This window comes from Carassius gibelio, chromosome B14 (genome assembly GCF_023724105.1).
Source record: "Carassius gibelio isolate Cgi1373 ecotype wild population from Czech Republic chromosome B14, carGib1.2-hapl.c, whole genome shotgun sequence".
NCBI lineage: Eukaryota > Metazoa > Chordata > Actinopteri > Cypriniformes > Cyprinidae > Carassius > Carassius gibelio.
Genome location: NC_068409.1, coordinates 10,116,554 through 10,142,202, shown reverse-complemented (window position 1 = coordinate 10,142,202; position 25,649 = coordinate 10,116,554). Strand labels below are relative to the sequence as shown.

Sequence of the window (25,649 nt, the reverse complement as noted above, 5' to 3'; positions counted from 1 at the left end):
GTGTGTGTGTGGGAGAGAAATATCCAGTGCTTTTGAAGAGCTCTGTCAACTGGGTCATTCCTGCTATGCATGACTATTCACGCACTTCACCATATAAAACGCATAGAATATTAAAATCACCATTTCTGCAGATGGAAATCATATTAGTTCGTTTTCTTTTATCACAGCATAATAATGAATGCAATATAGAATGAATTTGAAATCATTTGATGCTTTAATTAGACTGGATATCATTTCTGTCATGTCTTCCGCCGCTGCGCTGACGTCTAACATGAAAACTACCAATTTATTCAGGAGTATACCCTTCTTTCACTCTCTTTTTTAAACACTGTGTGTTCTTTAGAATTTAGTTTTTAATTGGTTATCAAATTTGTCAATTTATGTGTGTTTTTCCTGCATCTTCAATGTCACTTTCCCTTCTGTTTCATATACTATTATTCTGTGTTTTCGTAAGCCATACACTTTTCAGTAAGGTCTCATTTGTTAATGTTAGCTAACATGAATCAACAATGAGCAATAAATAGCTTTACAACTTTTATTATTAACTTTTGTTAATGTTAGTGATGTTAAAGATACAACTGCTTGTCGTTTATGTTAGTTCACACTGAAAAAAAATATTTTATTCTTCAGTATTTTTGTCTTGTTTTTCAGCAGAAATATCTTATCATTGAGAAGCAAAATTATTAAGTCTTGTTTTCAAAAAGAAAAAAAAAAATTGTCAAAATGAATTGATTTTTTATCCTTAAAACAATCTGCCAATGGGGTTAGAAAAATAATTAAAACTTGTTTTTCATACTCCAAGGACACATATTTTGTCTTGTTTTTTTTTTAAAAGCATGCCTGCCCAGTTAATTCATCTTGATTGAATAATGATCTTCTACAGCATTTATTCATTTTAGTTAAAATAATGTTACTAGTGAAACTTTGCAAAGTGTTACTGATCTTAAAAGCCATTACATTTGTTGAGAGAGGAGCCTAGAGAGAGGATCTTTAGGGTTTCAGAGATTGGGAAATCGTTCTTTTTGAGGGATTTCGACCTAAATTGAAGATTTATGTTTGAACTGTTTTATGTTTGAATGTCTGTTTGGATTATACAGTTTTTTTTTAAACGAAGTAATAAACTTAATGTGATGAATATTTGCCAGTCATATTCAAATGAAACTGGTCAGATTTTTTTGTAATTTCCGTTATAATATGAATGTGTTTTAAATAAAATAAAATAAAAAAGAATAAGAAAAAAGGTTTGTATATTTATCATCAATAAATCCAATTTGCTTTCATCTCATACATTAAATATTGCTTGTTCCACTGCATATTTTTATTCCTTTTAACTGAACAAATGTAATTGTTTCTCAATGAACAGAGCTATGCTACTTCTGCAGCAATCTAAATACATGCATTTTGGAAATATGATTATTTAAATCGAATAAAATCAATGCAAATATAAAAAAATACACTATGCAATGATTTTTTTTTTTTGAATGCAGAAATCGGCCCTGTGTCTTTTAAATGACTTACAAATATGCATCACTTTAAGATTAGCTGTTTACGTTTAAGCTCTATAATAAAAATGGATTAAAAATTATTTATGGAATTTAAATGCATCAATCTTTATTTATTCACTTCTTTTTTCCTGAAATGCCTTTGAAGAAACAAATATAGATCCAAAGGAGTCAGTAAGAACACAGAGGTATAAAATCAATGTAGAGCAGCTCAGATCAGAAATACTTGAGTTAATACTGAGATCTCTGATGTTTGATTGCAGGTTTTGGTGTCTCGGCACAGTTTGAGACGTCATTGAAATTCTTCTGTCTTTTTTTGGTAACTTCAGCAAAAATCTCCATCGAATTTAATTGCTTTCTAAAAGAAAGATTGAGATATCGACTGAGATATTCATCGCCTCGCTTGTGATTTGTCTTTTATGTGGGTCTCTGTTCTACTGTCCTGCTTGTTCTCATTATTTCTCACAGAGGTTCACAATGTTTCTTTCTCATAAAAGTAGATCTAATTTAATGAATTAGAAACATATGGCAACCTGTTACTCTTTGTTTGCTGTCTTCGGGACCACCTGTCTCTCTGTGAGTTGACTGCAGCTCTCTGAGATGCACATTTCTCCATATCTATCTATCATAACCACATGTTAAACTTTAAACAGATTCTGAAATATTGAACATTTCCTTCGGCAATTACTGGTGTGTCAGCATGGCACATCTGCTTTCTGACTTACCCTCTTCATTTAACAGCATTTCCAATATTTTTTTTCTTTGTCTTTTTTTTCTTCCGCGGAAGCAATTAAAACATTTACATTTTTCTTAAGATAGTGTGAATGTCATTTGCAAAACTCGCTGCTAGGATGTTGAAGTGTTTTGAATAATATTAAGAAAGTTGCTACTTTATATGGTTGCTAGGGTGTTTTATTGGTTGCTAGGTGTCTGCTTATCTGAATACTTTTAGAATTTTCATTCCTGCCCCATTTTTTTTCTACAACAGCAATGATGCAATTAAAAGATGCAATTAACATGTTAACATTTTCGGAACAATTGGCTGGACTGGGGTTAAAATTCAGTCCATACCCCATAAATGTTTGGCTGGGGTTGAATACATTATTAATTAATTAATAAAGGATGAAAATGAATAATAATAGATATTTTTGAATATACTGCAAATGCATTTATTATTAATTCATCTGGTTTCAGCTCGATTCACCACAGAGACTTCACTGTTTACATATAATGTTTTATTTGTCTTGTGTTGAATTCAAATGGAGTGGCCAAAGAGTTGGGCTAGCTCGTTAGTGCGGGAGACTTTGGGCGTATGGTCATTTCAGCGCAAAACTTGGATTTGATCAATATGGACATGAGCAGTGACTATCAAATCTCACATCTGAGGCTACGCAAGTATTTGTGTTACCTGAACTTGTGCGAAGCATAGTAAATATTGTTGCCTGACATTTCAGCCATTCATCATCAAGCTAAAATGCAGTCAACCAAACATAAAAGTTACACTGTTTATTTTAAAAAGTCTGCTGTAAAATCAAGACCCCCATCTGAGAGTTGTCCGCACTAAAAATAAGATAAAAACCACACTGTGTTGTAAAGAATGTTTTATACATTAACTTTGTAAGTAGTAAAAAAACACAAAGGCGAACATAGCAAAAATGCATTTTAAGCTTAGAAACATTTTGAGTCTCCCACTTCCATTCCTCACAATGCTTTTGTCCAAATACCTGCTTTCCTCTTTTTCATCACCTCAGTGTTGCCAAGCCTGCGGTTTTCCAGTGGAAATGGGTTACTTTAACATCGTTGCCGCAGGTTGCTTTTCATGTCTGCGGGTTGAAGTGACCCCACTAACACATGCTAATTTTACTGGAGGAACCCCGCCAATAAAAAAGAAAAACGTATTTTATTTACCCCGGAGAATGTGATTATTTTTAAAACAATTTTTATTGGGGAACCCCCTTGAAACTCAATTGGGCTAGTTTTGAGTAGCAACTGGGGCAAGTTTTTATGTTGTGAAAACCTGGCAACCCTGCATCATCTACACACACACACACAAGTCCGGTGAGCAAGAACAAAGTCAATAGTCTCCCTGCTGCACTAATAGTAAGACTTTCTTCTGTGTAATCTTTTCCTTACAAGTACAATTTTAGCTGTATTATTTGTGTCCCCTTCAAAAATTGCTTTCGAGAAATTTTATGTTTATTGCCCCGCTGCTGTAAATTTACGCCCCTGGCTGTTTAAAATGAATGCCAACTATAGCCTAATTTGAGTTTTCTTTTCTCAACATGCAATCATATCTACGATGAAATATGAATGTTTAATGATTTACAAGTGAACACTGTGAGAAGTTGATTTGTGTGCACGGATCTGCGCTCGTTTCTATGTTAGATTAATAAATAAGGCCTCATGTCCATATTGATCAATTCCAAGTTTTGCGCTGAAATGACCATACGCCCAAAGTCTCCCGCACTAACGAGTGAATTTGAATTCGACACAAGACAAATGAAACTTTATATGTAAACAGTGAAGTCTCTGTGGTGAATCGAGCTGAAACCAGATGAATTAATAATAAATGCATTTGCAGTATATTCAAAAATATCTATTATTATTCATTTTCATCCTTTATTTATTAATGAATAATGTATTCAACCCCAGCCAAACATTTATGGGGTATGGACTGAATTTTAACCCCAGTCCAGCCAATTGTTCCGAAAATGTTAACATGTTAATTGCATCTTTTAATTGCATCATTGCTGTTGTAGAAAAAAAAAAAAAATGGGGCAGGCATGAAAATTCTAAAAGATTCAGATAAGCAGACACCTAGCAACCAATAAAACACCCTAACAACCATATTAAGTAGCAACTTTCTAAATATTAGTCAAAACACTTCAACATCCTAGCAGCGAGTTTGGCAAATGACATTGACACGATGCAGATATGCAGTTAAGCGATGCTTATCTTATCATGTTGTTAGGATGTTTTGATGGTTGCAGGGTGTTTTGTTTTCTTTTCTTATTTGTTTTAATTTTGTCATGCATCAGGTGAAAATTTCTGAGCACTTAGAAAAGTAACAGTACAATTTTCAAAAACTAATTAAAGTGCAGTAAAAATAACTGCATAATTTTATGAAGTGCAAGCAAACATATGCAAAGTTATCACTTTGACCAACCGTTTTGAAGTAAATCTCTGTAACACATTTTTGAAATTAAGCTCAGTCTAATGTTTTTTATTATTATTATTATTATCTTGCTTGTAAAAGATGACAGGTGGTTGTTTTAGCTCTTATTTTGATGGTTTCATATTGCTGTGCGTCTAAGTGGCCGCTCTTCTCCATTCATTGATTGGCTTGTAAACACATTTGTCAGTGTTCGTCCTCGTTCCTCAGGCTGTCAGGACGTCTGTGAGGAATACAGCCAGCCGTCTTTTGATTGCTTCTGACAAGCGTGGTCGTCATGGGTGTTGGGTTGCTAGGAGACCTCATCCTTTTAAATGTTGAGATGATTTGTTTGTTATTTCTGAAGTAACTAAAGAGGTACGACGTGAAGAGGACACGTGTTTCATCTAAGGATTCCTTTGACACGCATAAAGAAATAGTTTGCATTGATCTCTCTCAAAGCAAACAGATTCACTTCTTTAAACGCCTTTCGCAGAAATCCGGCTCTCACAAGCACACATGGAAACACATGATGAGATGCAAAAGCTCAGTCTCGAAGGAGATCACGTCTGTCTAGACAGATCAATGGCTACAAACTTCTAACGAGTGTAAAATGCAGTACATGCAGGACATCTATGGATTCCTTCATCAACAAAGTTTCACAAAATTCCCACAACATGATGCATTTACATGAATTTTTTCTTGACTTCCTATAAAAATGGATTTATGAGTCATTATATTGCACTGTAAACTGCTGTCAGCATTTTAACGTATTATTCTAGTTTGCATTGTCACATACAAATAATGTTGAGGATGTAGTTTTAGTTTTTTATTGAGATATATGTAGCATGCAGTGGTGCAGTAGCAGCATAACTTACCTTGGTCGACCTTCATTCTGCTGTTACTCTTGCCCTTCTGTCGCTCTCTCTTTCTCTCTCTCTCTATCTCCACACACACACACACACACACACACACACACACACACACACATACACACACACGCGCACACACACACACACTCGACACACTTCTTCAGTCAGCCAATCAGATTGTCAAATGCCTCCCTCTCTCTCTCTCTCTCTCTCTCTCTCTCTCTCTCACACACACACTTTTCTGCTTGTGTAATGTATAACAGGTTGAATGTAAGAGGAATGAACCTTGACTTTGCATGTGTATTGATTAATTTTTAAAAGCTGTCATTTTCTTCATCAATGACAGAAGTGCTATTTACAGCCTACAGAAAGCAAATATGCTAAGGATCTCTTTAATTGAGAATAAATATTTTTAAATAAAGCTTACCCAAACACTTACACTCCCTCTACAAGAAAACTTTCAGTAAAATTTAAAAAGAAAAAATACCTTTTCATTATTTTCCTTAATTATGAGATCAGATTCCAAAGTTAAAACACTAGAAATTTAAAAAACTAAAATTTTATTGATTACATGATTACATATAATTCACACAATAGCAATCAATTATTCATAATTTATTGATTCTCCTTAGCGCCTCTATTTCTTTTTTAAATGTTCTTTTATGAAATAATCTGCTTCTTTTATAAATTTTGAAAGTCATACAGTTATGGAAATTCACACAGAGATCAGTCACTGGTCAGGTGCCTACACAGCATTTGACCACTGCATTTACAAAAAATCAGGTTTAAGAAGTGTCTCAAAATTGCATCAACTACTGATGAACACATACATTTTTATCTGGATTATCAAACAAGTTTATTTAACCATATATTACTGTGTCTTTGTGTCTTGGCAGAGGAGTGTAGAGAACCCAAAAACTGTACTCAAGTAAAAGTACTTATAGAAATATTTTCTCAAGTACTGTAAAACTAAAAGTAATCTGAATAGTTACTTGAGTAAGAGTCAGTCTCTCCAGAAAAACGCGAATTTTTTTTGTGATTGTTGCGGGCAAAAATCCTTGATTATGCAGCAGGTTTTCTTAAAAAATGCGATGGAATATGCGGGATATTTTTGCAATCTTATGCGATGAAATTGTGGGAACTTGCAAAAACTGCGGTTTGTTGAAAAAGAGAAAAAAAGGTGACCCCCCCCCCCAACACCCTGTTCTCACTAGGCTACTACCTTACAGTAAAGAGTCATTTCTTATGACTTCCTATGATAAGCAAACATATTAAATCAAAGAATATTTAAGTTCTCATTCTGTTTTATTTCAGACCTTAATTAACACATGGCTCAAACTTACAAAACATTGAGTCAAACAAGTTCTCTAGCTTTACAAAAGGAATATTCAACTACTTCTGTAAAAATGAATACAAATAAAATATACACACAAATATACAAATGCTGTTTTACAGGAATTGCAAAGTGCAATCTCTTATTGCAACGTAAATTATTTTACATACTGCTAATATACTTACAACTGTAAGGTTTTGGTACTATTCTGTAACAAAAAAGTACAATCTTACAACTGTAGAGGTGCATCAACTTCTGAATGAAACTACAACAGTCCATTGTGAAAATGAAAGCTAACTGCATAGCCTTTAACACTGGCCTATCATTCACCATACTCATCCTCATCCCTCTCTCAAAATAATTTGCCCCCATTGTCATGTAACACACCGGGTAACTGCTTCGCGCGGTCTTTTGCACTTATTTTTGTTGGCAGATGAGAATGATTTGCATCCTTCACCCTGGTTTCACCGCGGGCTTGACAGATGATGTTCTCCTCGCGCAATTACGTCACTTCATTAGGTTCCCATTGGGAAATAATGGCGATTTACTTGTGTGAAGTAAACCCAACACTTTTCAACTTTCTGCTAAGATATATGGGACCTTTTTTGCAACGAAAATTTTTATGATTATGAAATCGTGCGACCTCCGCATATTTTGCTTCCTGAAATCGGGATTTTATGCGGCGAAAGTGTGGCGTATTTAAAAAAATGAGACGTCCGCATAAATATGCGGCCCTTGGCTGATTATGCATTAAATCACGCGATCGCATAATCGTGTTTTTCTGGAGGGACTGAAGAGTAAAAAAAGTATCGGATAAAAAAACTACTTGAGTAGTTAGTTACTAGTTACTTTGGATCATATACTGTATATCTATAGGCTATTTTTATTTAGATATAATACAATTTATGTTATATATATATAGCCTTTACTTCAGTCTTCAGTGTCACATAATCCTTCAGAAATCATTCCAGTATGTGGATGTACTATCAATGATGTTCTCTTTAGCTTTCTATTCATCAAAGAATTCAAAACAAAATGTCACAGGTTCCAAAAACTGTTAAGCAATAAAACTGTTCCCAGCGCTGGTAATAAATCAGTATATTAGAATGATTTCTGAAGGATGACCCTGAAATCTGGAGTAACAGCTGATGAAAATTCAAATTTGCATCACTGAATTAAATTATATTTTAAAGTATATTAATAATGTATTATGTATGTATAAATAACATCTGACACGGAGAAGAGTGGAAACTCCATACATGATGTCTAAGTTACCGAACATCTGAACATAACGAACCAAATGCACATTGACAGATCTTCTTCTGTCTGTTCTGCAATATATAAATAAATGTATATTTCTGCAAGCGTTAATATAAATATAAATTGTGTCTAGGCAAAGGCATTTCTCCTGGAACAGAGCTAATGTAGTTTTAGAGGGTATTCATTTCATCCTCTTTGACAGCTTATTTAATGTAAACATTATACATTGTATTTAATGTACTTGTATAAGTTACACATACAACAAACTGGTAATGTCATAGTCGTATCATGTACTGTAATCGAAAAGTAGCCGATCTAAGTTATAACTGTTGAACTGTAAACAGCACATGCGGTGTTCATCTAATAAAGATCTTCATCGCTAGCAAACAATAGCCTTTGCAGATTAGCTTTCAATTTACTGTAGATTCAAAGCCACGTCTTCAACGCTCTTGATGTTCTACTTTCTGTTACATCTCTGAGTGAGAACCGCTTCAGATGACTCAGCTCGACTGAACTGAGCGAATCATTCAAACTGATTCAAGAACCAATTCACTGGTTTGCCAACAGGTTCGATCAAGCCTTTGAACAGAATTGACTCAAACGAATTAATCGTTCGCGAATGGGCATCGCACATAGCCCAGAGAAAAGTAGACGTATTTATAACTTTGCATTAAGATTAAGTAACGAAAGGAGCGTCCCCCACAGTAACAAAGTAAAAGAACAGATTTTCCCCAAAAAATGTACTTAAGTTAGAGTAAAAGTAAACATCTTTAAATATAATATAAGTATCAGTTACTCAAAAAATGTACTCAAGTAAATGTAACGAAGTAAATGTAACTCATAACTAACCACCTCTGCATGCAGGTAAACTAATTTTTACATTTTTTATTTAGTTTTAATGATTGATGTTATTTCCAGGTTGTTTTTTGGCTTAATGACTTAATTATCAGCTTTTCATTAAACTCACAAACCAACTGCAGTTCTTTCATGAGCCCATTTGGAAACCTGATGTAATCTAATGTTTAATGCACTTTTTGTTAACTACAATGATTGGAATACATTTTCTTACTCTTTGTATTTTTAGATCAAAATTATATCCTTGGTAAATCAATGTGATAAAAACTTTGTCAAAAGAAATCAAAAAATACTCTAAAAGTAGTCTGATTATATTTCCTAAATTTATATATGACCGTTTATTGTAACTCATTGTTCAGTTCTAATAAACCCAGCTGCACATCTTATACTCAAATCAATATTCTTGCAACAGACAGACCGTAAAATCGACTTTGAAATGTTTATTTGGTGCTTTATAATTAACTATTGATTGTTATCCACACAATTTACAGCATAGTTGCCATTTGACTGTGTCTAATCCTGTATTTTAATGTCTTGTTCAGGGATGAAATAATGGATTGGACCTGCAGTGTTCCTGTAAGCAGCCCAGGGCTTTAACCTCCACGCTCCCAGCAGCACTTGACATGCTGGTCAGTGTCATACAACAACTGTCAGAATGAAGCATTTCACACTGTTAAACAAGGTAGTGTTGTCAAAAAGTCCCACCGCAATACCATTTGGTACAGAAATTTAAAAAACATCCATTTCCAAGATTTGAGCGCTGAACAGATTTGACTGTGATTGGCTTTAATGATCACACTCTTCACCAGTCGCTCACACAGAAGAACACGGGAGCACGACTATCAGCGGGTCCGTCTATGTGCAGATATATTAGGGATTCACTGAAGGTGATGGTACTTCATGGCTTAAAGGGATAGTTAACCAAAAATTTTGAATGTGATGTTTATCTGCTTACCCCCAAGGCATCAAAGATGGAGGTGACTTTGTTTCTTCAGTAGAACACAAACAAAGATTTTTTTTTAACTCAAACTGTTATAGTCTGTCAGTCTTATAATGGAAGTGTATGGACATCACGGCTTTGAGAGTCAAAAAACATGCACAAACAAAACCAAATTAAACCCTGCGGCTCGAGACGATACACTGATGTGTAAAGACACGAAACTATCGGCCTGTGCAAGAAACTGAACAGTATTTATATAGTTTTTTACCCCTCATTCACACAATGTCCTGAGCGCGTTCTCAACAGCAGGCACGTGATGACGTGTCATCTTCTTCTTCTTGCTTTACCGCGGATCACAGACTTATAAGTGCATTACCACCATCTACTGTATCTCTCAAGTGGACCATTGACACTCCTAATTGAGATTGTAGATAGAGTGTCAGTGGTCCATTTGGTTGCTGCAATGCACTTATAAGTCTACGATCCGCCATAAAGTAAGAAGACGTGTTACTCACCTGCTGTTGATAATGCGCTTAGGACACACTCAGAGCAATTAAAAATTAACGAATTAAATTAAATTAAATTAAATTGAATAAAAAATAATAATTGTAGTGACTTGTCAAAATTCCGACTTTTTTTCTGAATTGTGTGATACAAAATCGCAATTACCTTTTTTATTTTTTATTCAGTGTCGGAAACGGGCTTCCATAGAAATGTTTAATGTTTGATGTGGTCATAAAGAAGTTCTGCGACTGAATAAACTAAATTGCCTTTGTGTTATATTTTATAGTTTATATAAATAGTTTTAACATGTTTAGCAGAAAAATTAATAGCCTGCATTAACATGCTAATTTTGACAGCACTATTATATCTATCTATCTATGTACTAATATATATATATATATATATCTATCTTTGTAATAAAATGTTAAACAAAGCAATTATTTACATTTATTTAAATCACTTAAACTTAATCTGTATGTATTATTTTCATTGCCAGCACTGATGTGGTGAAATAAGGCTTTATGTGGTCTGATCCAAATGAAAACCCCTCACATTATCCTCTTGAAGGAGCCGGCTGAGTTGTTTGGACCACTTTAATTAAAAAAATGAAATGAAGTATGATGCATTATGGGCCGTATCAAGAGGTGCTTTATGCTTCAACAAAAGGCTGTGTTTTTCTCTGTGAGATACTGTCCTGTCTTTCTGCATGGATCACAGTAAGAAAACATAAAGTGGAGCATTTAGCGGCCTCCAGCTGTTTTTAAGATTGAACCTGCAGCGTTCACATGTGATGCTACCCATATGAATGTTCCCCATAGTGGTTGCTAGGGTGTTCTGGATGGTTTCTAGGTGATTGTTTTTGGTCCCAGTGAAGAGTATCCACCCTCAAGTCTCTTTAATATTCTTTTCTGTGAATATAACTCATTCAGTGTACATCTTTGGGATTTTTGACCTGTTTTAGGACAAATTCATAAGCATGTCAATGTCTACATTGCATAATCAAGAAGTATCATTTCTAAGTGAGTGTTTGCGGGGCCCTCTATTGTTTGCAGTAGGTATTGCTCCTGAAGATTTACATTATTTTGGTGGTTTTACTATAGAACAGCTTGTTTGTGTGTTTGTATTAAAAACCTGTTGGTATTAAGTCTCTCAGATGCATAAATCCGACGTCTTCAGGGAATCTCGGCTTTGTCTCGTCCCACACCAGATGTTTCCTACAGCATTACAGATTCATTAATGATGATTTGTGTGCACCATCACAAACCCTTATAGATCAGAGCGAAGTTTAACACCCAAAACATAAATGATCTCGAGAAGTTAGTCAATAAAAGCCATTGAAACACGCTTTAGTCATTGTGCAGAAGTTCTGCTGTCAGCCTGTTAAATGTGGAGGCCAAAAGAGGAAGAGGAAGAAGCAGACAGTCAGACAGGAGGAGGAGCGCTTATTTCTCTGGTTATTTCTCTCACCCTCACCAAAAAAAAAAACTGTCAGTTTAGGGCATAAGCAAGGAACTGAGATACTCTGAAAGAAAATACAGACAAGAGAGAGCCAAAGGGGAGAGCGTTTTATAGTCCAACCAATGGCTCCTTGGACAAAAACTATCTCTGAAAGATATGGAGTTGGTGAGTTTTGCTGTTTTTTTTTTTTTTTGTGTGTATGTGCAAGTGATCCACCGGTGTATTTTGATCGTTCTCTGCGAAGTTGTGTGTGTGTTTGTGTGTTTGTAGTCCTAGCGGCCTTCGCAGCGGGCGTATAAAGTAGTTTGATTCAGTTCCTATATCTCAGGATGTGGGCTGAGACAGATCAGTCAAACGGCCCAACGGTCACTGGACTAATCAGTTCGAGTCATTTTATCATTTTGCACTTGTTTTGCTTTGAAAATCTGCAGATTTGAGTTTTCTGACACTATGACGGTGCAGTTAGTGCGATACTGTTATAGTGCAACAACAAACTGAGACCTGAACCCTATGATAGCATCTTACTTAGAGCTTGAAATGCCATTTAATGCAATTCAATCAAACTGAAATAGCTTCATCTGCACATTTTCACTTTTTACAGCGCAGAGGATTCGCTTAATTGGCCTGTTTGCTGAATGAAAGTGCTTTAAGGTCTGGCATCATTTAATAACACAAGAGCAGTGGTGAATTTATCTTTATCATCTAGTATGTTTTTTTAGACAGTAGTGAGAAGTTCGATGTTTCTCTCGAGAAAAGAGACCATGAATCTCCTCTAGAGCTCTAAATGAGCTCATATTATTTGCTCAGGATACCAAAGTTTGTAAGCCACAGCCAGAAATCACATTATGAACTCATTAAATTATCACATCTGCTGTTCACAATCATTTCATAGCTCTGAAATCTTACTGTAGAACAGCTTTGACTAATTTATGTCAGGTTTATTATATATTTAACTGAAACAAAACATTGAAATTTTAAGCTTATTTCATTTAAAACTGAAATAAAAATGAAAATAAATTAAAACCATAATTAACATATCTATTACTTAACAAACAAGTAAAAAACGTGTTTTATTTCAGTTACAAAAGCAACATATGCTCATATGCAAAGTGTCCAGGAAGAGCAGTGTGACCCTGAAATGGTGAAACTGATTAGAGTAACCTTATTTAGAGTTATTTGGCAATATAGTATTCACAGAATTGGGGTTATTTTTGTATATTCAGTTTTTGAAATGAATGCAAAAGTGGTTTGACTTCTGATTGTAGGCAGCGTAGTCAGCAAGTTAGTAGCTCACAGCATGTTTGTTGAAAGAAATATTATGCACTTGCTAAAACTTATTGTGAACTTGAAATAAAAGCTGTCGGATCATGTAAATGCATGCATATTGCTTTTGAATTATTTCAATTGTAAACATGCTGATGGCGGTGTGTATCTCTGTGTGCGGTGTTGCACAGGAAGCTGCTCTGAGAGGAAGTAGGCCAACAAACTCGTACAGTACTTGCAGAAATGAATTGTGTGTGTGTGTGTGCGCTAGTGTGTGTGTGTGTGTGTGTGTGTGTACGCGTGTATGTAATTTGATGTTCTCCATCTCTGCATATGCTGTTTAACATTCAGAGTCAATGATGTTGGCTAAAGTATTAAAGTCCATTGGTTCGTCGTCCTGCAGCGTTTGTGCTCTAGACATGAATCACTGGATAGAGATCGTTTGATGTCTTCTTGAAAGCATGAAATGATATCATTCTGCTCTTTTGCTAAACATCACTTAAAAATTAAATACAAACTGTGACTTGGGGAAATCTTTTTGTGCATTTTTAAATGCATTGGTTGAAATTAATGCAACTGATATTTTCTTTGTTTTCTATGAAGTTAAGTGGAATTTCGTCGCCAAAGTGGAGAAGCAGTTGTCCCTGGTTATCGGGGACACTGTGCACATACTGGAGTCATGTGAAGGTGAGAGATTATGGGATATTGCACGTACTTTTGCAATTATGCATGAAATAAATGCTTTTTTATACAGCAATGCAGTCAAAGTATACACTCGATCAGTTCAGTGCGGCCCCTGGGAATCAAACCTGTGACCTTGTGTTGCTTGCGCCATGCATGTTCCACACAAAAAAAACAAACAAAAAAACAACAACAAAGAAATATTTAACTTAATATTTTAACCCCCCCCCCCCCGCGCTGTTCAAAAACTGCAAAAACTGGCTAAAGCTTCTGTTTTTCTGGTGAAATTGAGCCACGTTGGTTTCACAGCAATGGACAGACATGAATGAAAAGATTCATGTAAAAACAGAAAAACTGTATTCTGCCTCGTCAGAAACCAAAAAAAAAAAAAATGTATATGTGAGAACCATAGACTGTATAAAAACAGGGGTGAGAACTTTAATAATTCCCATCTTATTTTTTGTATTAGGGGTCATTTTGATCCATTTACAGTTTTTGTCATGACTATTAGTAGTGTATGGAGCCCCTAAAGGGTCATCGTGGTGGAACACATCAAAGAGAGTGAAAAAAATTGGGTTGGGAGGAAAATTTATTTTCCTGATTTTTTTTTTTTGCATTCTCTCACAAAACTTTTTCATTCTTTTGCAAAGATTTTTGCGTTCTCTTGCGAAACTATGCATTCCCTTGCAAAAATTCAGTACACACCGTATTAATAAAGTGTACAGACAAGCATAATAGCCCAGAATATAAACGTAACCTGGTAAATTGCACTTTAAGCGTGGCTATCTCTCATAGAAAAAATGCTTAATTAATGGACAAAGACAGTGGTATAAAAAGGCTGAATTCGGTATACAGTTTATTAATAAATGATACATGAAAGCAGGTAAGCCCAGAAGAACAGAAGCGCTTTCCTCCCATAAAGAAAATGTGACTTAATGAAGATGATGATTAAAAAAAATTAGCAAATATGCTATAGAATTTATACAAAGTATATTCTGTGTACATGCAAGAAGATAAGCCGGCATGAGCTGAATTGCATGATAAACATTTTCTCCCCCATAGAAAACATGCTTAACGTGGCTTAATATAAGAACATTTTATATTGTATTTAAAATATAGGCTATTACAGGCAATCGCTGCAGTAATCCATTAAGCCTGTGGTTCTCAAACCTTTTAAATGGAGTACCCCATTGGGCCTAACATTCTTCTGAATACCCTCACTTAGACCTCAGTCACACCTTTTCCATTACGGGAGAATTCCTTCCCCCTTTACAGGTGCATTTTTACTGTTATAGAGGCAAAGTTTTTGTAGCCTTATTCATTTTATGTCATGTTTAATATCATATTCTTGTCGTGATGATTGGATTCACATTCATGTATTGATGATTGGATCACAAAGATCCAGATACACAGATTTTCAGATATGGATTAGTAGTGTTCTATGGGGCCCCTAAAGGGACATGGTAATGGGAAAAAATAGGTAATGCTTTTGGTTTCTCTCAGAAAAGTTTTGCATTTTTATTCACGCAAGACATTTTGCATTCGCACAAATTACTATTCACTGGATTATCTGAATGATTTTGCCAATGAGGTTTACAGACTGTAATTTAAAAAACACTTTTAATTTAATATAATCCACCCTTCTGCCGGGATGAGTATAATCCTGATTTTTTAAAACAAAAATATCCCAATCTTACTAAAAAAGTTAGATGATTTGATCCAGATCAAAACTAAGATTGGTTGAATCCTGTTTTTCTTTTTAACACCCCATTTTCAAGATTTGATTGAATCCAATTAGGGCTGGGCAATATATCTAAAGATATGATCATGCGCATCTAGTCAGTAAATCTGGTTCCGTGATTACAGCTAAATCACCATCACCTGCTTTTGAATGGAGCAGCATTTAATAGACAGAGCCGTAGATCACTGACAAGCTACGCAATATCGCGTTCATTATCGAAGCCGATTCATCTGCGATAATGAATAATGCGTCATTTGTCAGCGATCTACGACTCTGTCTATTAAATGCCACTCCAATTATAAGCAGGTGATGGTAATTTTAGCGGTGATCACGGAAGCGGCTTTACTGATTAGATGCGCATGATCATATCGTTAGATATATTGCCCAGCCCTAAATCCAATAGCAGAAATCCGATCAGATTACCTCTGAACAACTGGGTCTTAGGACCATTCCTTTTAGGTTTGAATTTCGCAACCATAAAATAACGTTCCAAGAACGTTGAAGGGAGGTTATTTTCAAATAACCTAAAAAGAACTTAAAAAGAACGTTCCCTAATGGTTATTTTTAGGTTATTGTTTTGCAACCATGAAGTCTTCGGAGACTGAATTTATATTAAAAAAAAAAAAAAAGTATCAGTCAGGTGGGGTCTTAATTCAAAGATTGTTTCTGACCCCTTTGACAGTTATTTCTTCTTGTTTTAAGAATTATAATTACTTTCTTCAGAAAACAAGACTTGATATCTTAAAGTCATTTGTATGTGAATGTATCTTGTTTTTCTTTTATACTTGTACTGTAAAACAAGAAAAAAAAAAACATTTTACATACTGTTTGAGCAACAGAAATATTCTCATAGTCTTAACAAGTCTGTTATTGTTTCAGGATGGTATAAAGGTTATGTGACCAAGAACAAAGAGAGAAAAGTAAGTAAACAGGTGTTTAGTTTATGGTATTTCTACAAGAGAATAATGTTTTATTCCTGAATATTTGACCTGGAGTTCCTCGTGTTTTTCTGATTTACTTTGTTCCATTTTTAAGGGAGCATTTCCGGCAAGCTTTATAGTGTTAAAGGAAGTCACCATCGAAAAGAGAGGGTGAGTATGTCCTTCTGTCCATCTGTCAGTCCGTCCATCCGTCCGTCCATCCTCTGACCCTCTGTCTGTCTGCTTGTGTAGAGATGAGGAGATCATAACATCTGCTGAGATGCCGCTGGTGAAGGAGGTGACCATCACACTGAGAGAATGGGGCAGCATCTGGAAACAGCTCTATGTGGTGAGACGCTTAGATCTGGGTGTGATACTGTACTACACTTCAAAATAAAGGTTCTTTATTGGTAATAGTGGTTCTATACAAAACCATTAACATCTATAGAATCGTTCCTTTGCGAGTGTAGTGATATTATATTTGTAATATGAATACTGTGCTCAGTATGGGAGTTTTCTGTATTGCGGGACCTGACAGAATGTGCAGTGTAAAGCAGATTTGAAACACATTACAGTACGTGACATACTACAGTATGTCCCACAAAGTGACCTTCTGTTCTCAGTGTGATATGAAGTGACAAGAGTCATGGCTTTTAAAGTCAAAATGAAATTAGAAGTAACGCAGATTACTTCCTGGTCTATTTTTAGAAAACTTTCAGCAGTTCTAAAAATATAAATTAAGTGTAACAATACCAATGATAATAACTCAACAATTAGCATATATTTATGCTGCACATACATTTATATAAAATTTTAATTCATATCCTAGTCACAATGCATGCCCCAGTAAAATTTTATTGTTTATTTAAATGGATAGTTCACCCAAAAATGAAAATTCTGTCATCATTTACTCACCCTCATGTCTTTCCAAACATGCATGAGTTGCTTTTTTATCAAACACTTGGTGGTTTCCATTGACTTCTTTAGTAGGAAAAAAAATACAATGGAAGTCAATGACAACCACCAACTGTTGGATTACCAGAAATTCTCAAAATATCTTCTTTTATGTTCAGCATAAGAAAGCAACTCATACAGGTTTTGAACGACATGAGGGTGAGTAAATGATGACCAAATTTTCATTTTTTTTTTTCTACAGTTTAGTATTATTTTATGTTCTGTAATATCTGTCACCAAATATTTCTATATAATTTATTAAAATAAATAAATGTACTGTTTAGCTGACCTAAAAAAAAACAACGTAGGTGTTGCTAAGTAGTTTCTAAAAAAACCCGTAATACATTCAGATAAAAACTGCATTATGAAAGGCTGTAAATGCGTTTTCATTTGATTACTGACAGATATTAATTTTTTTAAACAAAATTAAATTACAAATTAAATTAAATGTAAATAATTTAATGATATTATTAAAATATAATGTATTTATTTCAAACGTGATACTTGTACGTCATGTAGAATTATTCTAACTATGGTATGAAGTCATGTGATGATATCACATTATACTGAATGTGTTGTTTAAGTCAAACATGCTAAATTATAATTCTTACCTGAACTTCTGACCAATCAGTGATTGTCTTTGTTTCCATCAGTCCAGTAAGAAGGAGCGTTTCAGTCAGGTGCAGCGGCTCATGTGGGATCTGATGGAGTGGCGTTCACAGCTCCTGTCCGGGACGCTGCCAAGTGACGAGTTTAAGGAGCTCAAACAGAAAGTCACCTCAAAGATCGACTATGGAAATAAGTGCGTATTTCATGTGTCTTTTCCACTTGTGTTCCTGTCTGTGTGTATTATTGACCATGATAATATAAACCATGCATACATTCATATCCTATATCATAATATATGAATGTAATCATACAGTACTATGGTATTTTCATCTGATATCATCATTGTACATTGTACATCATTGATAAAGCATAGAGTGATATGATCCAGTTTGCTGGTGTAATTCCTCTTCAGAGCTTCAGTAATTCGCTCTAGGCTGTTGTTAATGGATTAGTTAATTGGCATTTGTACATTATCATTAAGGAATTAATTAAGAAAGCTGAAGGGGATAAAAATGCCTTTCTTCCACCTGAATGTTAATGAATTAATGTGAGGGAAAAAAACTCCCAAACCACCTGTCATGGATTCACATTATTTGCTCTGTTTTTACATGATTACAAGTTAATCATTGTTTTCTCAAGATAATGTCATATATCCAATATTGCTGTCCACAGTGCAAACAGATGGGAAGGAAAATGTGTCAGTATATTGTCTTTTTTTTTTTTAAAGATAGACCTGCCAAACTTGAAGCACTTTAGATTAAGTTTTTGTTATTGTAGAGAACTTGTATTTTTTTGAGCTATTAATTGTGTCTTATTTTAATACTGACTGTTTAATTGTATTAAGCTTGAGAACTTTAGTCATTTTAGCATTCATTATTGCTGTTATATCAAATTAATAATTAATTAATCAATCATAGTGTCATTATAGAAGTATTTGATACAAATACAAACATTTGAATATTTTGAATGTAATACGCCAGGGTTATGACTGCTAACTAAATGCTAAAACAATTCGTTAATTTAAATAAAACTGAAATAATATACAGACGAACAACATAAAACGAAGTGAAATATAGATGAAAAACTACATTTAAAATAGAGCATTAAATGAAACAATAAACAATAAAATGAAAGCCAATTCAATATTAAACAAAAAAACTATGCTAAAATAAAAGCAGCGACAACATGTGTGAATTCGTGTTAGCCGTGGGCTTTTGCTGGGATGGTGCTTTCTATGATGTGCAAGAATGAGTCTTCATGAAATGCAGGAAGTCACGCCTGAGGTGCATCATGGGACTCACACTTCTCCAGCAGAGCTCCGGGCAAGAGCACATCTGTCATATTGTTTCAAGGATCTGTGTGTGTGCACTGAATTCTCATGTGAATCATATGTGTGTGCGAGTACAAACACTCAAACTGCAGTTAAATTACCTGTTATTCTGCCTCCAGGATCTTGGAGCTGGATGTGGTGGTGCGGGATGCTGATGGGAATATCTTGGACCCTGAGCGAGCGAGTGTTATTAGCCTCTTCCGAGCACACGAGGACGCTACGGCCAAGATCTCAGAGCGCATTAAAGAAGAACAGGTTTTCATTTCACTTTCATTTAAAGGTTTGCAGACAAAACCACAAGGAGCTTCTCGCATGTTCAGGAATCAGAGAGAGAGTTTGCAGTTTTAATGAGACGCTTTTAGATGTTCAGGATGCCTGAACAAATTAAATCACTGAACTCCAACAGCTTTAGCTCCCTTCAGTCTGGTTCTGCTGTGAATTCACACTGAATATCCTCCTGTAACCCCACTGCAGTAACTTAAAGACCTTACCTGAGGTGGATCAGACTAAACTTAACTTGGTAGCACTTTATTTTACAGTCCTGTTCCTCGTGTACATACTATGTACTTATTATAGTAATTACAATAACTATTTAATAACTAGGTACTAACCCTGAACCTACCCCTAAACCTAACCCTACCCCATGTAGTTACCTTGTATTACCAGAACTTTCTTAGATAAATACACTGTAAGTACATGTTAGTACACGTACTGTAAAATAAAGTGCTACCCTTAACTTCATTTAAATAATTAATTCGCCAGAACCCCCATCAAAATGGCGTAATAATGCATAGCAACCACCCAATCACCCTAGCAATTGCACAATAATTCCCTAACAACTACTTAGCAACACCTTTGCAACTACCAAGTAATCTTAGCAGCTGCATATTAATGTCATAGCAACGACACAAACATCCTAGAAACCAGTTAACAATGAACTATTAACCACCCAGACACCCTACCAACTCCACAACATGCCTAGCAACCACTTAGCAACACCTTCACAAAGTACCTAGATACCCTAGCGACCTCCTAAACACCCTGGCAAACACATAGCAACACATCTGCAACTGCCCAGAAACCATCCTAGGGACTACTGTGACACCCAAGCTACCGCATATTCATTTCCTAGCAACCACCTAGAAACCACTTGGCTACACCCTGGCAGCCATCCAGAAAACGCTAGCCATCATCCAGAGTATATATAATATATATATATACCATAGCATCCACCCAGGTACTTTAGAAATCACTTGGCAACACCTAGGCAACCACTCAGAACAACTTAACAATCACCCACACTCCCCAGCAACAAACAAGACATCATAAAAATAACATGGCAACACCTTGGTAACCATCCAGAACACCATAGCAATCACCCAAATTCCTTAGCAACTGCATACTAAAACTTAGCAACCACTCAGACATCCTAGAAACCACTTAGCAACACCTTGACAACCATCCAGAACACCTTAACAATCACCCACACTCCTCAGCAACCACTTAGACATCCTAGAAACCACTTGGCAACACCTTGACAACCAACCAGAAAACCCCAGCAATCACCCAGACTCCCTAGCAACTGCATAATATATCATAGCAACCACCCAGGCACCATAGAAACCACTTGGCAACACCTTGACAACCATCCAGAACACCTTAACAATCACCCACACTCCTCAGCAACCACTTAGACATCCTAGAAACCACTTAGCAACACCTTGACAACCATCCAGAACACCTTAACAATCACCCACACTCCTCAGCAACCACTTAGACATCCTAGAAACCACTTAGCAACACCTTGACAACCATCCAGAACACCTTAACAATCACCCACACTCCTCAGCAACCACTTAGACATCCTAGAAACCACTTGGCAACACCTTGACAACCAACCAGAAAACCCCAGCAATCACCCAGACTCCCTAGCAACTGCATAATATATCATAGCAACCACCCAGGCACCATAGAAACCACTTGGCAACACCTTGACAACCATCCAGAACACCTTAACAATCACCCACACTCCTCAGCAACCACCTAGACATCCTAGAAACCACTTGGCAACACCTTGGTAACCATCCAGAACACCCTAGCAATCACCCAGACTCCCTAGCAACTGCATAAAATACCACAGAAACCACCCAGTCACCATAGAAACCACTTAACAATGTCTTAGCAACACATTAGCAACCCAGCAAGTGCTAAATCAGACTCTAGTTTGGTGGTTGTGAGTTTTTCACAGGACACCAGTCAGGTTTATTTTGGTCAGTTTAACGTCAGCTCCTGTTTCTTCTGCTCTGTGTAGTCCAACGTCCAGCTGGATCATTCTGGCGTGTCCGCACGGATCCAGTCTTCTCCCACACACAGCTTGTATGTCTTTGTGCGTAACTTTGTGTGTCGTATCGGCGAGGATTCGGAGCTCTTCATGTCCCTGTATGACCCCCTCAAGCAGACCAACATCAGGTGCGTCTCACTGACACGCTCTGTAATGATCAGTCTAGAGGAGATTGTCATTATTACACAAACTCTGGCTCTGTCTCTCTGCAGTGAGAATTATTTGGTCCGATGGGGAGATAAAGGTTTGCCGAAGGACATTGAGATGCTCAACAGTCTGAAAGTGGTCTTTACAGTAAGTCACTTACAGATTTCACCTGGGAGTCCGTCCTGGTTAGCAACTTCGGAAGTCTGTTTCTGATACAAAAGAAAAAAGAATTGGTGAATCATATTTGTGAGACTGAAAAGCTGTGATTATGGGATAAAAAGTCAAATGATATAATAATGACTTAACTCATAATTTACTTTTTTGTCATAATTTAGATTTTACTTAGGATTATAACTTCCATAAATTTAACTTTATCATAAAAAGTACAAATTATCTCTCTTTTTACTTTATCTCATAATTTTTCTTGTAATTAACTATCATCAATTAATCAAAAGTTTGACGTGCTGTGCATCATAAAAATATAGTTCTCTAGATGGCACAGGCTGATGGGTTGTCAACGTAACTGATGATATTCAGAAAGTTAAATGACTTGGCACAAGCAGATTGGTTCATACTGCATATGCAGCAAATCAGCTTACTGCCTTGCATTTATATCTCACTTGTAGCGTGCTTTCAGAGTTTCTCTGAAACTCAACAGCTAGATAAGTAAATGGTCTTCACTTTGATTCCAGTGCATTTTTGCGTTGGTCATATTTACATTGTTAAACTAGAAAATATACAGATTAAACTGGAATTTACTATGTGTGTATTCAGTTGGGCTTACAGTAATCATAGTACTTTCAAGGCGTGTAGGAGCAGTATCATAGAATTCAGATTTCGTTATTAGCAAATTGTTAATAGCAGTATTCATAGCAATAAAGTAAAAAACTCTTTAAAATTGAACTAGGCTTTTATTACTTTGTTTACTTAAAAGGGTGTACAGAAATTTTGTGAACTCTTCAAAGCGAAATTGGCATTATTTAATTGTTGTTTGTTTAATAAAGATGCTTGTAGTAATTCTTAGTACTTTCATACAGCTGTAGCTGCAGTATGCATAACTATTCAGATCAAAGTTTGTAGCACATTTAATAGCAGCAGAATGGCTTAGAAATAATATTAGCAGCAGCCTGCATAGCAACCAATGCGTTTTTATAAAAACTACAACTCAGAGACCAACAATTCTGAGCGTCATGCATAACTGACAAAGTCCTATCATGTGATGCATATTTTGTGTAGCTGGCACTATTGACCAGCATTTATGCATATGTTTTAGGTTAATTTTTGGAATATGGAGAGACAAATCTGTACATATTTCAGAAAGTGTTGATGACAGTGATATGAGTGCATCAGAAAACCAAGTTATAATAATAAAACTATATGTAATAAACCTACAGCAGTGATGAAGAATAGGTTGTTGTGGATGTCAGCCATTATGGGGACATTATTGTATACCAGTTTAAAAGATGTGATCCATACAACAACCAAAGGCCAGGAAATATGTCAATAGCCGATTTTCCACTGTTGGGCCAGTGTAAGGCAGTGCTTTAAATGGGCCGGACGGGGCTAATAGCCTCGGACCTGAAGCACCGAGGCCAGAATAGCACTGCGTTTCCACTGTAGGGCCAGAAGCTCCACTGCGCTTCACTAAAACCCACCCTTTACACGCCTCTCAGGAACAACATCACACAACGCCTTCATTGCACCAACAAAGAGAAGTTATTAGAAAACTAATAAGAAATAAGTCACTGGAACTAGCACGATCACAAATTGTAGCTTATTGTATATAACATTACACATCAGAAAGAATGAGAATTTCTATATTTTTATAAAAGCTCCCAAACAAAAAACATTGTTATATTTTTTTGACATAGGCTACGCAGAGCTAAGCGCTCATAACAATACTTATGACAGATAAAATATGTTACTAAATAAATACATGATTGTTATAAGAATAAGAAGCTGACGTCAGATTTCTTAAAGGGTAGCTCAAAGATTCTTGAGGGAACGCAAACGTTTTGTGAGAGAACACAAATGTTTGTGAGGGAATACAAATATCTTTGCGAGAACGCAAAAGTTTTTCATGGGAATGCAACGTATAAAATATTTTTTCCATCCACCTCAAAATTTTTCCACCACGTATATATCTATGTTATTTTATTTAATAATTGTTATTTTATCTTGTTTCATGCTGTAATTTGACTAATTTCTCATAACGACAACTTTTTTAATCTCATAATTATGATTTACCAAAGCATGAATTTTTTTGGGGTGACTTTTTGTGATGATTAGACATTTTTTGATGTCCCAAGGATTGAAAGACCCTTTTAAATGACTTTTTTCCTCTCTCTCACTCTCTTTCTCTCTAAGGATCTAGGGAATAAAGACCTTGGCAGAGAGAAGATCTATCTGATCTGTCAGATTGTGCGTGTGGGCCGTATGGATCTGAAAGATACTAATCATAAGAAATATACGATGGGTCTGCGGAGGCCGTTTGGTGTCGCTGGTAAATATCAGGGTCAATGTTCTCATTTGATCTGCATGTAGAATACACACAGCTGATATATCTGTGTCTATTGACAGTGATGGACATCAGCGACATCATCAAAGGAAAGACAGAATGTGACGAAGAGAAGCAATATTTCATTCCATTTCATCCGTAAGTCTTTCCTCTCCTTGTGTTTTGTTCATCCATCTTAAAGAAATAAAGAAATAGTTCAAATATATATATATATATATATATATATATATATATATAGAGAGAGAGAGAGAGAGAGAGAGAGAGAGAGAGACAGAGAGACAGAGAGACAATATACACTGTAATTTAGTACTATAATATCAAAATATATACTGTGTATTTATATATACATAATAAGTGTACACATACATCTATAATGTGTGTATATAGGCTATATATGTTTGTGTGTGTGTAAAACAATAACATCGACAAAAAACTTGAATGTTTTACTTTAAATTTAAAATGTAACCATTAAATATGTATATAAAATTAGTTCATGTTATGATTGAAAGTAATTATTTTAAACTCTGTTTTCTTGTGTGTGTTTATAGTGTTATATGTGAGAATGACTTTCTGCACACTCTCCTTAACAAAGTGACGACATCGCGAGGTGACAGCGGAGGTCAAGGTATGTCTCAGTGCTGTTATCTCAACATCACCGCTCCCCCTGCTAATGCTTTAATACTCACTGGACCCATAATCCCGTCTGCCCACACTCACACACAGAGACACAATAGACTGAGTGATGAGAGCGGATGAGCTTTACGGCTGTCATTAAAACAGACATGAGAGATTGAGACGAGGGGAAAGGATGAACAAAAACAGTCAAGCATTAATTGATTTTATTCAACCTCATTCATCCATCATAAGCACCTGCTATAAATCATACGCTTTCTCTAAAGAATATTTTGAAATCACTGTAGCAGTTTTACTGTAGAAAGATTCTATGTATTTCTGTCATGGTCCTGATTGTGAAACTAATATATAACTTTAAAAACCATGTAAGGTCTGTGGGTCACCATGAAAGCTCTAGTGGGCGACATCGTCCAGATCCGAAAAGAATATCCCCACCTAGTGGACCGGAGCACCGTGGTTGCGCGAAAACTGGGTTTTCCTGAGATCATCATGCCGGGCGACATCCGTAACGACATCTACCTCACGCTGCACTCCGGAGACTTCGACAAGTACAACAAAACCACACAGAAGAACGTGGAGGTCATTATGCTGGTGTGTGACGAGGAGGGGAAGATCGTGCCGGTGAGTGTGACCTCTG

At 35.8% G+C, this 25,649-nt stretch overlaps 1 protein-coding gene across 1 annotated transcript in view; it reads left to right on the top strand.

The window, feature by feature from the left end:
- Nucleotides 1-11,874: 11,874 nt before the first annotated feature.
- LOC127971195 (dedicator of cytokinesis protein 2) overlaps nucleotides 11,875-25,649 on the top strand; it is a 97,826-nt gene continuing 84,051 nt past the window's right edge. Inside the window, exons 1-13 of the mRNA XM_052574034.1 lie at nucleotides 11,875-12,040; nucleotides 13,742-13,825; nucleotides 16,440-16,480; nucleotides 16,596-16,651; nucleotides 16,733-16,829; nucleotides 18,088-18,236; nucleotides 19,493-19,628; nucleotides 21,685-21,842; nucleotides 21,927-22,008; nucleotides 24,229-24,364; nucleotides 24,442-24,517; nucleotides 24,928-25,004; nucleotides 25,383-25,633. Of these exons, the coding sequence (XP_052429994.1) occupies nucleotides 11,998-12,040; nucleotides 13,742-13,825; nucleotides 16,440-16,480; nucleotides 16,596-16,651; nucleotides 16,733-16,829; nucleotides 18,088-18,236; nucleotides 19,493-19,628; nucleotides 21,685-21,842; nucleotides 21,927-22,008; nucleotides 24,229-24,364; nucleotides 24,442-24,517; nucleotides 24,928-25,004; nucleotides 25,383-25,633 (1,386 nt within the window). The 5' untranslated portion in view covers nucleotides 11,875-11,997. The remainder of the gene's footprint in view (nucleotides 12,041-13,741; nucleotides 13,826-16,439; nucleotides 16,481-16,595; nucleotides 16,652-16,732; nucleotides 16,830-18,087; nucleotides 18,237-19,492; nucleotides 19,629-21,684; nucleotides 21,843-21,926; nucleotides 22,009-24,228; nucleotides 24,365-24,441; nucleotides 24,518-24,927; nucleotides 25,005-25,382; nucleotides 25,634-25,649) is intronic.